We start from the raw sequence: 15,836 nt of genomic DNA, 5'->3' as shown, positions 1-15,836 counted from the left end.
TCTAAATTGATGTGAATATTAACCCAAAGGAGGTGGAGGCCTTGTGTCAATGGCCGCTGCTCCACAGAGAAGTGAGTGGCAACAGTCGTCATTATTGATCTGATATTCCATGATGATCGTCCAGAGACCTTCAAATGTTTTGTCTGCAGAACCCAAACCTTCAGCTTAGATGTACAGAGAAAGAACCTGGAAAACAACTCCAGAAATTAATTATCAACTTAGTCAGTTCATTTTCTTTCTTTCAGCTTTAACTCTACTAACTCTACAGTATAAGCTTTGGTTTTTAGTTTCAGGCTTCAAAAGGCATGAAATTACCCCATTTGAATCTGACATTTTTCACTTTTCTGACCTCTTTCCGAAAATATATCAATTTATTTTTGTCAACAGTAATAGTAACTGTTAGTTGATGTCCTAAATCAGCTGCTTGTTTTATGTATTTGCAGTAAATGTGTAATTTATTCTGTAGAAAGAAACCGTCTGCCTTCTTTGAGCTAATACATTAGAAATATATCACTCAGTTAATTTGATTCTTGGGTTTACAGTTTGACTGGAAGTTACGTTTAGTTTCAATATATCACATGAAAGAAAGTAAAACGTACAAGTCGGTTTGAACCAGATTTTAACATGTTTACCGGAGACACGTGAAGGGATCACGATCTTCATTCAAGAATTTCCCTCCAGGGATTAATAAAGGAATTCTGATTCTGATTATTGGGATTAAATTTCAGCCAATTAGCGGTCACATTTACAAACTGTTCTCTTTCATTGGCTGCAGACTCAAACATTTGAAGGTGTGTTTGACTAACGTGTGCGGACCTCCCGGTGGCGTCCCAGTGAAGGTCGAACGTGGAGCAGAACAGTTTCACCTTCCTCATAATCTAATTATAATAACGTGAATAACGTGAAGAAGGGGGCGCTCGATTCGACTCGTTGCACTGCTCGGAGGGTGGCGCATGCGCCGTTGAATCCGTATTCCAGCTGGAGATTAGTTTTATGACGCGGCTGAGACGGCCAATGACTTCTGGTTTAACTAGTTTGACTTCAAAATAATAGTCATTTCAAATTTTACACAACATTGCCTTATTATAATTATGTTATGAACATATTGTTTTAAAAGTTAATTTTAAGTTTAAATCCTATTAAATTTATTTGATAATACGAAGATCAGTCTTCAAGTGCAACTGGACTTAGTTATTTGTCTTTGAAGACAGGACTAGGGGGAGACATTAGTCCTGGGACTAGTCCCAGCCTAGTCAAGCGAGCATGAACTGATGAAGCCTCTTGGATGAGAGGTGAAACGTCTTCAAAGACAAATAACTAAGTCCAGTTGCATTCGATTGAATTTCCTTGAGATAACCATGACCTGGATGAATGAGAATATTCACAGGCAGTCTTCAAGTAAACATTTTTATTTAGAGTGGAGAAAATATGAAAAGTATATAGTTTTGGTCCAAATATGCAAAATATTACAGGCTACTAAGAAAATTAAGCTACTTCAGTGCAAGGGAAAGGGATTTAAAATGAAATAATTTTCCTATGAATTAATTAATCCATATTATATTTGTACTCATTTAGTAAATAATGTAATAAATACAATATACAGCTAAAAAATGTCTAATCATTACGTATAAAATATTTACTTATAATAATGCACTTAAGGTATGTACATGGAATATTTTAAAACACTAATGCATATATGAAATAATATATACATATATAATATAAGATTAATTTGGATTTAGTATATAATTAATGTAGTGCAGGCGCAAGGTGAAGTAGAAACATCCAGAAGTATATCTACAAAATACACGGAAATACTATGTTCTAGAAACGTAAAACTAGAAAACACTTCTGAAGTGGCAGTATGTTTTAAGCGAGTGTTACTCTTATTTTGAAGTGCATGACGGGAAGCTGTGATTTTCTCCATGAACTTGCGTCTGCTTTGGGTTCCAGTCGAGTTAACAGGGAGAGAAATATCAGCACGGTGAGGTGAGGACAGACTTTCCTTAAACTGGACGGGGATTCAACCCAGGACACACTGAGACACGAACTTTGTGTTTGAACTGAGGGATTTAACAACCGAAACGCCCGCGGGAGACATTTTGGATCCGGGTGTTCGCCAACAGTTGAAACAAATCCCGCTGCTGTGGCTGTGGATCATCAGCTGGGACGGGAATGGCTCGGCCGAGGAGGAAAACCACTCCTGGGTGTTTAGCATGAGGCTCTGCAGGGGGAAGCGGCTGGAAGACAACAGTCAACACTACAGTATCAACAAGGAGAGGCAGAGGACGAGGACAGTGTGCGCTCGAGCTGCCCGGTGACATTAATTTCTCCAGTAGAAGAAGAGGAAGAAGATGGCAGGAAGAGCGGAGCTGCTGGACATCTGCTGCCTGCTGCTGCTGCTGCTGAGCGGAAACTCACACTGCAGAGGTGAGGAGGGTGATGGACAGGGGTGTGTGTGTGTGAGAGAGAGACACACACACACTGATTATAGGTGAATGAATATTTGCAGTACTGCATCCATAGTAGTTATTTTACTGTCCAAAATCGAAGTTTTCAGCTTTGAGCTGTAACGTGCAGTACATGTACACACACGTATTCACACAGTGCTTCTCTGGGTTTATTGTTTGTTTTTTGTATTACACTTGTATTTGTAGTCATTAGTTCAGTTTTGTTTGCTGTTGATCCTGTTCAGAGTCAGTGTGTCTGTCCCAGCATGCACTGGGGTGATGCGGGGCTCAACCTGGATGAGCACTGATAGCGTTATCTTGTTCAAACCACATCTAAGTATTAATACAGAAATCGTGGTGCTATCATAAGTATTAATACCACACTGCAGTACAAGTCCTGCATGTAACGTTTAGCTTTAGTACAATAGTACTTCCAACAAAGTATTTAGTGTTTTAAATGTACTAATAATGCAGCAGAGCAGCTCCTGTCAGGGTTACCCGAGTAACGCAGGTAACTGACGCCTGTCAGTCTGGACTCGGGTAACGCGGGGCGACGCCTGTCAGTCAGAGAGGTGGTTGAGCTGCTTTTCCCTCCTCGGGGTCTCTGAGGTCACGCTAAGGGAGGTTCAAACCTCTGCCCACCTCAGTGTGCTGGTGGTTGTGCAGCATGTGTGGATTATAAATTATCTGAGATGGACTGAGCCCGACTTTTAGTTTGAAAACACCAGATCCTACATTTCCCACAATGCAGCTGGATGGAGTTTTTCATCCCAGCCTGCCTGTCTGGTAAACAGCATGGAACTGCACCCAGACTCAGCCATCAGAATCTCACCTGTACACGCACACGGTAGTACTGTGTGTACTGTGGAGTACAGGAAGGACTTCGGCACATCCTGTAGAACCTTCACAGGAGCAGCATCATCGAATGCCATGAAAACAAAAAGTTGGCAGGAAACTGTCTATAAAATGTGTACCTGTGAACAGATTACTCACAAATTATTCTTTTGTGTGTGAGCTGTACCGTGTGTGTGTGTGTGTGTGTGTTTGTGTGTGTTTTGGCATCCCGCTCAGGCAGGTTGAGCATTAAGCAGCTTAGCATTGGCAGCAGCTCGGGCTCACAGCCGAGTCCTGCAGCTCCCAACACTGACAGGAAGTAAACCCTGTGTGTGTGTGTGTGTGATGAGCTGAGACAGAAACACTAAAATGTGAGTCTGAATGAATCTGAGTGATGGCATTTACAGGAACCAGCAACTACTTTGACTGTGTGGCCAAACACTCACTCACACACTCACACTCACACACACTCACTCACACACTCACACACACACACACACACACACACACACACACACACGGTTGGAGCAGCACTCCCTGTTTCCCTGAATGATGACTCACTCAGTTTTTCTCTCCACACTGAAATCAGCTTTCACACATTGAGCCTCAGCGAGACAGAAATTCAGAAATGTCCTCCATTAAAGGAGCAGTTTGAAATTATTCCTCTTTACGTCAACATGAGTGAAATGTTCAGCAGCGTCTTTCACTGCAGAGACCAAACGCCTGAAACCAGCCGAGAGCCTGTGAGTGGCAGTTAGACGGGGTTTTTGAAGGGGTAGTGGACCTTATGGCCTCGTCTGCTGTCTCAGTTCCGGCTTTCTGCTGAAGACGGTTTCATGTTGAAAAGGCTTCAGTGACATCACAGCCGCTCGCAGTGCGGATCGGACAGCGAGGGGGAAGTGCTGCTTTTATTTTCAGCAGATTTCAGAGCCACATGTGGTGGATTTGGGTCAGCAGGATCGAGTCACAGTAAACTTCAGGGTGTGGCTGAAGTATTCATGAGAAATATGAGTGGAGCTCATCCAGCAGCAGGGACGCCTGGAAGTTTCCCAGGATCACATGACCGGCGGGGTTAGCTGGGTTAGCTGCTGTGCTAATAAGCTGCACTCTGCTGGCTCTGGCTCACATCGTGGGCTGAGCGGACATTATGAGACCTGTAATGTCAGTAAGTTCAGTGTGGTCAAAGTGATCCGATGCAGGACAAAGTCGGTTTTTGCAACCTGCAGACCTGAACGCAGCTTCAGTGGCGAGATGAGATGTTCTTGTCCTGTTCTGTCGTCGTGTGTTTGATCGAAGTGGAGTTTGACGAATCAGCTGATCCGAACTGAAGCGCCTCAGCCTTTAAACTGATGATGTTTGGTGTTGTCCGCTGTGCGTTCAGCTGTCGTCTGATTGGCTGGCTGTCAGCTCAGGCCTGTTAAAGAGGTTTGTGTGTGTGTGTGTGTGAACGTCAGGTCAGAACATCTTAACCCACATGGCTGATTTGCGTTCTGGCGCCAGACGCAATGTGAGCTTTTATCTGTGGTTTTCTGAAGATTCCTCCACACGTTCTTAACGTTTGTCCAGACTTTAACGTCTCTTCAGGCTCTTCAGACGCTTTGAAGTGTCCTGAAACGTTTGTCTGGATTTCCCTCTCTCACTTTCTCACATTTCTTCAGGATTCCTTTGAAAGATTTCTCTATGATGTTCAGATTTTCTTACGAATTTGTCAGATTTTTTTTTTCTTAGCATTTCTGTAGATTTTTCTTCCCTTTTGGTTTTTCTGATGTTGTGGTGGATTTGTCTGACTTCCTGTAGGATTTCTGCAGCGTCTGCCTTGTTTGAATCAGATTAGACTGATCAGCAGGAAGTCACCAGGCCGTCAGACTAGCAAGAGCAGATTCAGTAAGTCAGACGTGCTGATCTGAACATTTATTGTTGTGTGGATTTCACAAACCAGAACATTTCAGACATTAAAACGCAGCTTCTTCAGTTTGCTGGACTGCAGCTTTACTTTCCTAAAATCTTTTGAAAACGTTTCTTGCTTTGTTTTTACTCTCAGATGTTTGTTTGGACAAAACAGTCTTCATGCGTTACTTGTAGTCTTCCCTGTTGCCATGTGATGTCACGCGTGCTCGACCAATCAGGATCAACAGCGCTGCCAGCGACCTAACTGATCTGGGACCATCAGTCCAAGGTCCCCGTTGGGAGGTCGGCCTTCTGACTTCAGCGTCGATGAGCTTTTACGTCGTAACGCTGGACGTGTCAAAGACGTACGTTTTATTTCTCTGAGCGTTTAAACGTGTCAAGCTTTATAATTTCCCCGTTGGTCTGAGATCAGTGAAGCCTCAGGATGACCTGAAGTGACCTCAGCATGAAGAAATGAGAGCAGAACTCTGAGAAAAAGAAGGAAGAAGCAGTTTGAGAGAGGATGTTAGTCAGTGTGTGGAGATGCAATAACACACACACACACAGTCTGTCTTTCCTCAGCTGGCTGTGGTGTGAACACAAAGACTTTATGTAACACAGAAGATGATGAAGATGAAGAGGAGGGAAGCAGACCGTCTGTGTTATGTTGTCAGCTCGGCTTCAAGCAGCAGGAAGAAGTTTTTAATGACTCGATCTGTAGCACAAAGTGTTTTCACCAGCCTGTCAGCAGTCAGCTCTGTGTGAGTGTGTGTGTGAAAGTGTGTGTGTCTGCGTGCGTGTGTTCAGCTGTGTGTGTGTGTGTGCGTGCGTGTGTGTGTGTGTGTTGATAATGGAGGTTTGATGTATGCAGACTCATAAATGATTCAGTTTCCTGCTGAAGCAAAACAACAAACAGAAGTGGAGCCACAATCTGTTGGTCAACTTTCTGAAGACCAGCAAAGAAGAAGTAAAATTGATTGTCTGCTTAAACTCCTTTTGGCTGCATAGATGTTATGTATAATAATACTGTAATATTAATAACACACAGTGAAGGCTTTTGTGCTGATCAGAGATAACAGCGTGTTTTTAAGTTTCACACGTTGACTCGTGTAAAGATGGCCGACACGTCTCCACTTCCTCCCACGGTACAAAGTGAAGCCAAGTGCTGCCATCTTGTTCTGGTGATGTCATTTTTATAGCATTAAATAACTCATGAAAGACAAACCGTTCAGAACAATGAACACTTGAACAAACATCAGTGGGATAAGAACGACTTAAAATGACAGAAAACGTGTGGTAAAAATTAATTTGATGTGAACTTCGAGGTTTTAATTTGGCTCATGTCCCATCTGCTAACATGTAGGGGGAGGGGCTTGTGAGCTGTACTGCAGCCAGCCACCAGGGGGCATCCAGGTGTCTTGGGTGTCTCTTATGTGGACCATCTTTATATACAGTTTATTGTTTGAAAAGGTTGACAGTAAAACACATTTGTAATCGTCACCTCACAGGTCATTCTCTCAGTTAGCTCGGTTAGCTCGGTTAGCTGGTGTTAGCTAGGCACAGTAAAGTCTGTTTGGTTGCAGTGTCGTCTCTACTGCCACCTTCTGCTTGTACTCCACGACATCGCAGAGCAGCTCTTTTCCTTCAGCTCTGTTGACTGACTGACTGTTTCCTCCTGCAGAGTCACAGCAGACGGAGCACCTGTCCTCCTATCAGCTGACTGTCCCTCGACCAATAGGAGGCAGACTGAGGCGGGACGTGGATGGAAAGCCACCCAGTCAGGTACTGAGTTCTCCTGTGGGTGTTTCTCTGGTTTGTATAATTGGCAGTGTGACCTCTGACCTTCACAAAACACAAAGTCAGCACAGCAGTGAACCTGCTCTGCTCAGCGGCTCAGTCTGAACACAGAGTCACACACACACACACACACACACACACAGCCCCTGCTCTGTGTGTGTGTGTGTGTGTGTGTGTGTGTGTGACTCTGTTGTCATCTTCTTCCTCTCCCTGCGTGTCCCAACATGTTCAGCACACACATTCATGCAGATCCACATTCTCACACACTCTGGTGAAATGTGAGCATGCTCAGAGTGTGTGAGGCCGGGTGAAGCATCAGGCAGTGTGTGTGTGTGTGTGTGTGTCAGCCTGCGGCCATGTTTTTCTCTGCTGTTCTGTGTGATGTGTTTTGTTCCCTGCATGTCTTGTGTGCAGCTCTTTACTCAAACAGTTTATCACACTATAAAGTGTTTATGCAACATTTTGAAAGGAAGATGTTCGTGGAGCTACAGCCAGCAGCTGGCTAGCTTAGCTTAGCATCAGCACTGGAAACAGTTAGCCTGAAGAAAGCGTTCAGTGCAGGAGTTTAAACCAGTCAGTCAGTGTGTGATCTGCCTGCAGGCTGCTGCTGCTGTGACACACGTGAAAATGATTACAGCAGAGTGTGTTTAGTGTTCAGTCATCGTGTTTACATCAAACGCACTGTTGTTAAAGAATGAGACATCATCATCATCTTCATCATGTTCATCTTCATCATCAGAAGCTACAGCAACACTCACACAGGCTGGTGTGCCTTCAGTCTGCCTTTTTACATTTTGCCATCAGCTCATTGGTTGGGCTTGTTGGTCTAACGTTCGTCACTGTGCTTCACACGGCTGTGAAAAGTGACTCGCTGGGTCAGAATGTCTGAAATGAAACCCGCGAGTAGAAGCAGTTCTCAGCTGGTCGCGCTCAGCTCACCTTCACCTGTCGACCTGCAGGTCAGTTCAGCTCAGTTTCATTCATACGGCGCCAAATCACGCCGACAAACTGTTCACATTAGAGGAAGCACGAAGACTCCTGGGAGGTTCGGGACACGCGTCAAAGGGACACGAATGTGTACAGATGGACGCTTTCATCATCGGTTATTTGGTTATTTAGTCATTCAGTTTGAACTCAGTTTAGTCTTTAAAATGTCCAACTGCTGGCGCCAACTTGCTTATTTCATCCAACCAACAGTCCAAACCTCAAAGGCTCCTCATTTACTGTCAGAAATGACAAAGAAAAGCTGCAGATCCTCACAGGTAAGACACTGGAACCAGCAGGAGTCTGTGAAGACTCTCACTGTCCAGGTCTCGGTGGGTCTGAATGCTGTCCAAAGAGACGTCCTCAGCTCAGTGCAGGACTGAAGAAGCCTCTTGGACGAGAGGTGATGAGATGACAGCATTTAGAGATCAGCAACGCGTCTGCAGCACATCTGACCAAATAGTGAGCAGCTAATTTTCTATAATAACTGATTAATGGCTGCGGCTGTGCTACCTGTCCGTCCTCGCTGTCCTTCGTTATCACAGACTCATAATGAAGACAGAGCACACGGTCGGCTTTGGCTCGTGGATGATGAATCCTGAGTCCAGCTGTGTTTGTGCTGCTCAGATAAAGCAGGCGCTGAGTGAGTCACAGTCACTTTACAGCTCCTGAAAAGAAGTAAACATTAGCACCACAATGGAGGTGAAGCCACCACAGTCCTGAGCCACTCAGAGGAACCCAGACTGTGTCACGGATGGAAAATGGACGCTTTCGTCCCTTTTCAGTCAGAGAGTTTCAGGTAGAGACGAGCCGCTGGAGCTGAAACTCAGTGGACACGATTAAAGGACAGTCAGGCAGCCACGATCTGCTGTGTGTTGGAGCTGAATTCATGTGCTTCAGCCCACCAGAACAACATGTGCTCACGTCGTTACCTAAATCAAAGGGTTTTCCTCTGTACGGTGGCCTTTAGGGGCATCTCAGAGTCGGCTTGCCAGGCTCAGCAAAAGATTCTCTAAAACAACAAAAGCCGTCCCACTACAAGCTGCGCCGTGACATCTTCATGTGGACGACGCGTCTCCACTTCCTCCCGCTGTGCAGAAGGGAAGCCATCAGTGATGAGCCCGAACCCGAACCCGAACCTGAACCCGAGCCTGAGCCTGAGCTTGAACCCGAGCCCGAACCCGAACCCGAGCCTGAACCCGAGCCTGAGCCTGAGCTTGAACCCGAGCCCGAACCCGAACCCGAGCCTGAACCCGAGCCCGAACCCAAACCTGAGCCTGAACCCGAGCCTGAGCCTGACGTCAGCACACCGACAAGCTAAGTTGGTGTTGCCTTTCTGATGTTTGTTAGCAGTTTACCAGCTTCCATTCTCTGTGCTAAGCTAAGCTAAACACATCCTGGCGTTTCCTCTGCCGGTGACATTAAAACTCTGTTGTTGTGTTTTAATCCGCTGAGTTTGTGTAGGAGTTTAAGTGATACAACAAGATGAATTAATGTGGTGGCAGAACATTTCACTGTAAACCTGAGGATAATAAAAGTGAGTCTGAATGAATAATCGATAAATCCTGGACGTTGGTGTGAAGTCGGCAGGTTCAGATCTTTGTGGTCGGTGTGACTGTTGGATGCAGGCAGCTCGTCCGTCCTCGCCGACCTTTGACCCCCGCTGGGTTGGAGGACGACGAGCTGCTGCTGGCAGCTTGGTGATGTCCACCGCTGACTTCCTGTCCTCATTCACCTCACGCACACACACACACACACACACACACTCAACCTGTGTGTGTGTAAGTTTTAGCTACCAGCAGGTGTGTGATAGCTGCAGGAGTGAACACACACACACTCTCACTCTGCCTGCCAGGTGAGTCAGCAGCTCAGCTCAGGTGACCTTGGAGTTTATTTTTTGTATGGTTTGTTTTTCTCTCTGAAGCTTCCTGTTCAGAACACACCTGTCTAACCTGTCTGTCTGTCTGCCTGTCTGCCTGTCTGCCTGCCTGTCTGTCTCTCTCCAGGTCTCTTATGTCATCAGCGTGGATGGAAACGATCATGTTGTTCATCTGCAGAGAAATGAGTAAGTTGTGATGTGACATACTGTGTGTTGTGTACTGCTGTACTGTACTTTCAGTAAACGTCCTGGGAGAACCAGGACCTCCAAACAGGTTCCTGAGCTCACACAAACAGCCTGTTTTCAGGCTGAAGGACGAGGAGGAGGAGGATTCTCACCTTCATCCTTCAGCTGCAGTACAAATACTCACCTCTGAGGTGGAGCGGAGTACAAGTGTGAATTAACATTAAATGGAAATACTGAAGTTAAGTACAAGTACCTTGAATTTGTACTCAAATGCAGTACTTAATGTACACAGTTCCATCCCACCACTGTGCAGCAGCAGAACAGCAGCGTGTTCGTACTGCGATGCTGTGAAACGAAGCGACACTGAGAGAAGCAGCTCAGACCCTGAAGGTCTGAAGCTGTGAGCATAACAGCTTCATGGCGTCCGTCTGCGCACACGGCGTCGTCACGTGGCGTTTCATCGCTGGCTCTGTGAGGCTGGTGGTTTCCTCAGCACGCACAGCCACACGTGTGAGATGATTATGTTCAACCTTAATCAAGTACAAAGCCCAAGTGAAGAAACAGAAGCTGTACAAAGTGAATGGAGTATCAGCCTGAATAAAACATGCTGTATGGCTCACGTTATCACCAGTCTGATGACGTCATAACGGACACAGCTGATTGGCCAATCAGATCCAGCGCATAATAAACACGGCTGATAATCTTCGGTTCTTGTTGTCCCCCCTGCTGATAAACTCAGACCTCTGATGTGGACTGTGTTTCCATCCTTCAGCTGTGTGAGTCTCAGTGTTGGGAACAAAGTGAGCCTGAATCAGGAAGCAGAGTGAGACGACACACTCTGACAGATAGGAAGCTGCTGAGTCTGGAGGATCTCGTCCTGACACTCAGTCCGTGGGAAGGGGGAGGGGCTTCTTCTGGGATTCTGGTTTCTCAGCTGTTTGGTTGTCATGACGACCTGTCAACACTACTATAGACTGACAGGAAGTGAGGTTAGAGGTGATGGGAAATGACATACAACTAGCTGGGAGGTTCAGACTCCACAGTTTGAGTCCCAGTAGGACGACTTGTCTGTCTGCTCCGTTTCAGGCTGCTGCTTCCTGCAGACTTCACCGTCTTCTCCTACAGTCAGAACGGCTCGCTGATCACATCCAGACCACCTGTACAGGTAGCACACACACATCTGATCCCTGCTTTTTCTCCAGGGAACCCATCATCAAGCACAGCTGAGGAAACAGGAAGTGACAGGAGTTTTGATTTGACCAATCAGAGCTTCAGATAATAAACTACAGGAAGCTGAGATCAGGCGAGACACACAAGTCAGAGGAGGAGTGTGTGTGTGTGTGTGTGTGTGTGTGTGTGTGTGTGTGTGTGTGTGTCTGAGTCAATCAGGAGCAGAGCTCAGCTGTCAGTCATGATGTTTCAGCCTCTTTTCATAGAATCAAATAGCTAAAATTGGCAGCTTAATTTAATATTATTCATATTCCTAAATTAAGTTGAACATAATCTGTGATTTATCTGTCATCAGTTGTTTACACAAATATGTGCTCGGTCCATAAAATGAAAATAAAAGAAAAATCTGCTTCTGAAAACGCTGCCCTGCAGAAAAACTTCTGCAGTCTGGATTTTGTCCCGTTTGATTGTTTGGATTCTGAAAATGACAGGATCTGACCTAAGATGAACTTAATTAGTGTTATTTGTTAATGTTGAAGGAGAGAAACCTGACGAACGCAAAGTTCCTCTAAACACACACACAGGAAGTGTTTTATAAGCTCCTCTGGGAGTCGGACAGGAAGTGTGTGTGTTTGATCTCTCACACAGCCACTGTATATATTAGCTCGGATTTTATTCCTGCATTTTGTCTGTACTATGTTATACTGTATTTTGTTATGTTCATCATCTTAATACAGAAAAACTAAGAGTCCTAACTTGATGTTGTGTGTTATTCTGCTGTTTGCTGTTGAACCTGACTTTGCAGTATTAGTACAACACTGTGGGTGGGTGATGGTGTGAAACTGATGTCCGCCCCCTGCTGGTGTGTCTGGGACACTGCAGTCTGCATCACTGTGTCCGTCTCTGTGTGTGTTGGTTAGAACCACTGTCACTATGAGGGCTTCGTTCAGGACATGGAGGGCTCCTCTGTTGCAATGAGCATCTGCCACGGCCTCAGGTAACACACACACACACACACACACACACACCCTTCAGTTTGTGTCTCAGTTTGACAACCAAACATCACTTTTTCTGAAGCAATAAACTCCTGAATCTTCTTCTCAAAAATCCAAAATGTCATTTGAAGTCACTTCCTGTTCTTTTGAAGATATTTTTAGACTCTACGACTCATCTGCTTTCAGTATGTTGGACCCTAAAGCCTGTTTCTGTAGTTACAGGGCTGTGTTTTCTAATCCACTTAACAGGAAATGACCTCAAAAGCTTAAACCTGCAGGTCAAACCATGTGAGCTGCGACATCTCACTCTGACTGAAAAATCAAAAACAGCTTTCTACTCTTTTGTCTCCCTTTCCTCAGAGGAGTGTTACACCTCACTGACGACAGTTACGGCATCGAGCCGTCAGACTCCGCCCCTGGTAAGCACCTGGTGTACCGTCTGCAGGATGTGACATCACAGCCACGTGGATGTGGAACCGCGCACGGTGATGAGCACGACCACAACAACACCACTGAGCACGCTCAATACAAACCAGAGCAAATCCACCACCACAGACCGCACAGCAGGGTGAGTCCATACACACGTACGCGCACACACACACACACACACACACACACACTTGCACACATGCAAACGCACATAAACATTAAATCACGTTGTTGTTTCTGCGTGTTTCAGATGAAGCGAGCTATTCTCCATCAGACTCATTATGTGGAGCTGCTGCTGGTGGTCGACAACGACAGGGTAACACACGCACACACACACACACACACACACTTTGACGTGTCCCTCACAGCTTCGTTCATCACACAGGAAGCAGCAGTGGTCAGTGGTTCAGGTTGATGTGTTAACGTCGGTCGCTGTGAGCCGTTGGACTGTGTCGTCCTGCAGAGCGACGGCCTGATGCAGGGAGGTTCAGTAGGATGTGGAGGAGGCGTGAAGGCTCCTGCATGATGAGGGCTCCTCTACGTCTGCATGCAGTCAGCTGCTTTACTGTAACCTGACAGTCTGTGGGCAGAAAAGTCAACTGGACCATGAAGATCAGGTCCTGAAGATCAGTCCGTCAGTCCATCAAAAGCTCAGATGCTAACTGCTGTTAAAACACAGTTAGTCCATTTCTGGACCTGTTCAATAAACGCCGTACGACAGTTAGCTCCAACCAAGCAATCTGATTGGTCAACTAGACCAAATGTGGTGTGTTAGGGATCTGAAACATCCGATCTCAATAGGATTTCACAAAATGTTGGAATGTCCCTTTAAATGCACAGTCATGTGCTTGATGTGTGGCCTAAAGACTTTCTTTCTGTCTTCAGTTTATTTACATGAACAGGAATGAGACAGCAGTGAGGGAGGAGATGGTCCATCTGGCCAACTTCGTAGACAGCGTGAGTGAATACACACACACACACACACACACACACACAAAAACATACACAGCTGCTACAGTGCACAGCAAGGAGATGTTTGTAAAAATACTCAATACTCAAGTAAAACCAAGCAAACCTAATCAAGAAAATGTACTTCACAATACTGTCCTGTAAAGTGAAAGGCATTACTTATCGTGTGTGTGTGTGTGTGTGTGTGTGCGCGCGTGTGATCAGATCTACATGCAGCTGAACGTTCGGGTGGTCCTCGTTGGTCTTGAGATCTGGACTCAGCAGAACCTGATCAGCACTGATGGAGCCGCTGGAGAAGTGCTGAGTCGCTTCACCCAGTGGAGAGAGAAAGAGTTGGTTCCCCGCCGTCGGCATGACTCGGCACAGCTCATCCTGTCAGTACACACACACACACACACACACACACAGAAACACACAGAAAGTCAGTACTGACGAAGATGATGTCGATGCAGGAAGAAGAGTTTTGGAGGAACAGCAGGTATGGCCTTCGTCTCCACCGTCTGCTCCAGAAGCCACGGAGGCGGGATCAACGCGGTAAGCTGCTTCCTGTTCTCCTCTGATTGGCCCGTCTGTCTCTTCACAAACTAGTGTTGCATTCACATCATAGTGAGAAGTCCAGTTTAACACTGGATCCTACGTTTCCCATGATGCAGCTGGACAGGATCTTTCATGAGAGTAAAGAGTTGTGTGTGTGTGTGTTTATTAACACGACGCTCATCCGTGTGTCTCTCCAGTTCACTAATAACAACATTCCCTCGTTCGCCTCCATCGTGGCTCACGAACTCGGTCACAACCTCGGGATGAACCACGATGACGGACGCCCCTGTACCTGCCCCACCGCCGCCTGCATCATGAACTCCGGGGCCACGTAAGACACACACACACACAGACTGGTCACTTCCTGTGTTTAACAGCCAGAAGACAATCATCATTTATCTCTGTGATGATGTACGTTTGTGCAGTGTGTGTAAGATTCTCCTCCTCCTCCTGCTCTCCTTCTCTCCTTCTCTCCTCCTCTCCTCTCCTCTCCTCTCCTCTCCTCTCCTCCTTTTCTCCTCTCCTCTCCTCTCCTCTCCTTCTCTCCTTCTCTCCTTCTCTCCTCCTCTCCTCTCCTCTCCTCTCATCTCCTCCTTCTCTCCTCTCCTCTCCTCTCCTCTCCTCCTTCTCTCCTCTCCTCTCCTCTCCTCTCCTCCTTCTCTCCTCTCCTCTCCTCTCCTCCTTCTCTCCTCTCCTCTCCTCTCCTCTCCTCCTTCTCTCCTCTCCTCTCCTCTCCTCCTTTTCTCCTCTCCTCTCCTCTCCTCCTTCTCTCCTCTCCTCTCCTCTCCTCTCCTCTCCTCCTTCTCTCCTCTCCTCTCCTCTCCTCCTTTTCTCCTCTCCTCTCCTCTCCTCCTTCTCTCCTCTCCTCTCCTCTCCTCTCCTCTCCTCCTTCTCCTCCTCCTCTTCCGCCTCCCTGCAGTGGATCCAAGAACTTCAGCAGCTGTAGTGCTGATGACTTTGAGAAGATGATCTTGTTGACGGGGGGGACGTGTCTCCTGAACGTCCCCCGGCCTGATGAGGCCTACAGCGCCCCCTACTGTGGAAACAGACTGGTGGACATGGGAGAGGAGTGTGACTGTGGCTCACAGAAGGTCTGTGCTTTATGTTTCATTTAACAGTCCAAGTCATGTGAAATGGAGGAAATAAAACATAGCATAATTCATGCTGTGGGAGTGTGGTGTAGTGTCCTGCAGTGTCCCAGTGGATTTGTGGACATTGTGTCATGCTGCAGCTCCCCCTGCTCAAATTGTTCTCCACCAAACTGTGTGTGTGTGTGTGTGTGTGTGTGTGTGTGTGTGTGTGTCTCAGGAGTGTGAGGAGGACCCCTGCTGTGAGTATCAGACCTGTAAACTGAAGCCTGGAGCTCAGTGTGCCTATGGAGAGTGCTGCTCCAACTGCCAGGTAACCACAGCCTCCTCCGCCCACTCAGCTTGTTAGCTCTGCTGCTAACAGGACAGTAAGCGTCCTGATTGGATGCTCCCACAGGAACACTTCACAGAGTTTGCTTGTGAATGGCTGATTCTGTGTGTGTGTGTTCAGTACCTACCAGGTGGAAGCGTGTGTCGCTCCAGAACAGATGAGTGTGATCTACCAGAGTACTGCAACGGCTCGTCGTCCTTCTGTCAGAGCGACGTCTTTGTCCAGGTGACACTTCTACGTGAACCTCCGTCCGCCTGCCTGGCTGCCTGGCTGCCTGCCTGGCTGCCTGTCTGTCTGCCT

The 15,836-nt window shown here is 46.6% G+C and overlaps 1 protein-coding gene across 3 annotated transcripts in view; it reads left to right on the top strand.

Annotated features, from left to right (window-relative positions):
- The first annotated feature begins 1,900 nt into the window (after positions 1–1,900).
- The window catches only part of adam9 (ADAM metallopeptidase domain 9), a 21,056-nt gene continuing 7,120 nt past the window's right edge, over positions 1,901–15,836 (top strand). The window contains exons 1-15 of one of the 3 annotated variants that reach the window (XM_046386539.1): positions 5,774–5,968; positions 6,003–6,138; positions 6,853–6,953; positions 9,959–10,017; positions 11,104–11,182; positions 12,108–12,184; positions 12,543–12,750; positions 12,862–12,927; positions 13,497–13,568; positions 13,785–13,954; positions 14,033–14,114; positions 14,315–14,448; positions 15,037–15,208; positions 15,426–15,518; positions 15,657–15,761. In XM_046386539.1, the coding sequence (XP_046242495.1) occupies positions 6,051–6,138; positions 6,853–6,953; positions 9,959–10,017; positions 11,104–11,182; positions 12,108–12,184; positions 12,543–12,750; positions 12,862–12,927; positions 13,497–13,568; positions 13,785–13,954; positions 14,033–14,114; positions 14,315–14,448; positions 15,037–15,208; positions 15,426–15,518; positions 15,657–15,761 (1,506 nt within the window). In that variant the 5' untranslated portion in view covers positions 5,774–5,968; positions 6,003–6,050. Of the gene's footprint in view, positions 2,431–5,773; positions 5,969–6,002; positions 6,139–6,852; positions 6,954–9,958; positions 10,018–11,103; positions 11,183–12,107; positions 12,185–12,542; positions 12,751–12,861; positions 12,928–13,496; positions 13,569–13,784; positions 13,955–14,032; positions 14,115–14,314; positions 14,449–15,036; positions 15,209–15,425; positions 15,519–15,656; positions 15,762–15,836 lie in introns of those variants that run through there. The other 2 variants (XM_046386537.1, XM_046386538.1) reach the window with 2 other exon arrangements.

Source organism: Scatophagus argus, chromosome 4 (genome assembly GCF_020382885.2).
Source record: "Scatophagus argus isolate fScaArg1 chromosome 4, fScaArg1.pri, whole genome shotgun sequence".
Lineage (NCBI taxonomy): Eukaryota > Metazoa > Chordata > Actinopteri > Scatophagidae > Scatophagus > Scatophagus argus.
The sequence above is the reverse complement of the archived record's forward strand: the minus strand, read 5'-3'. Positions and strand labels throughout refer to the sequence as shown.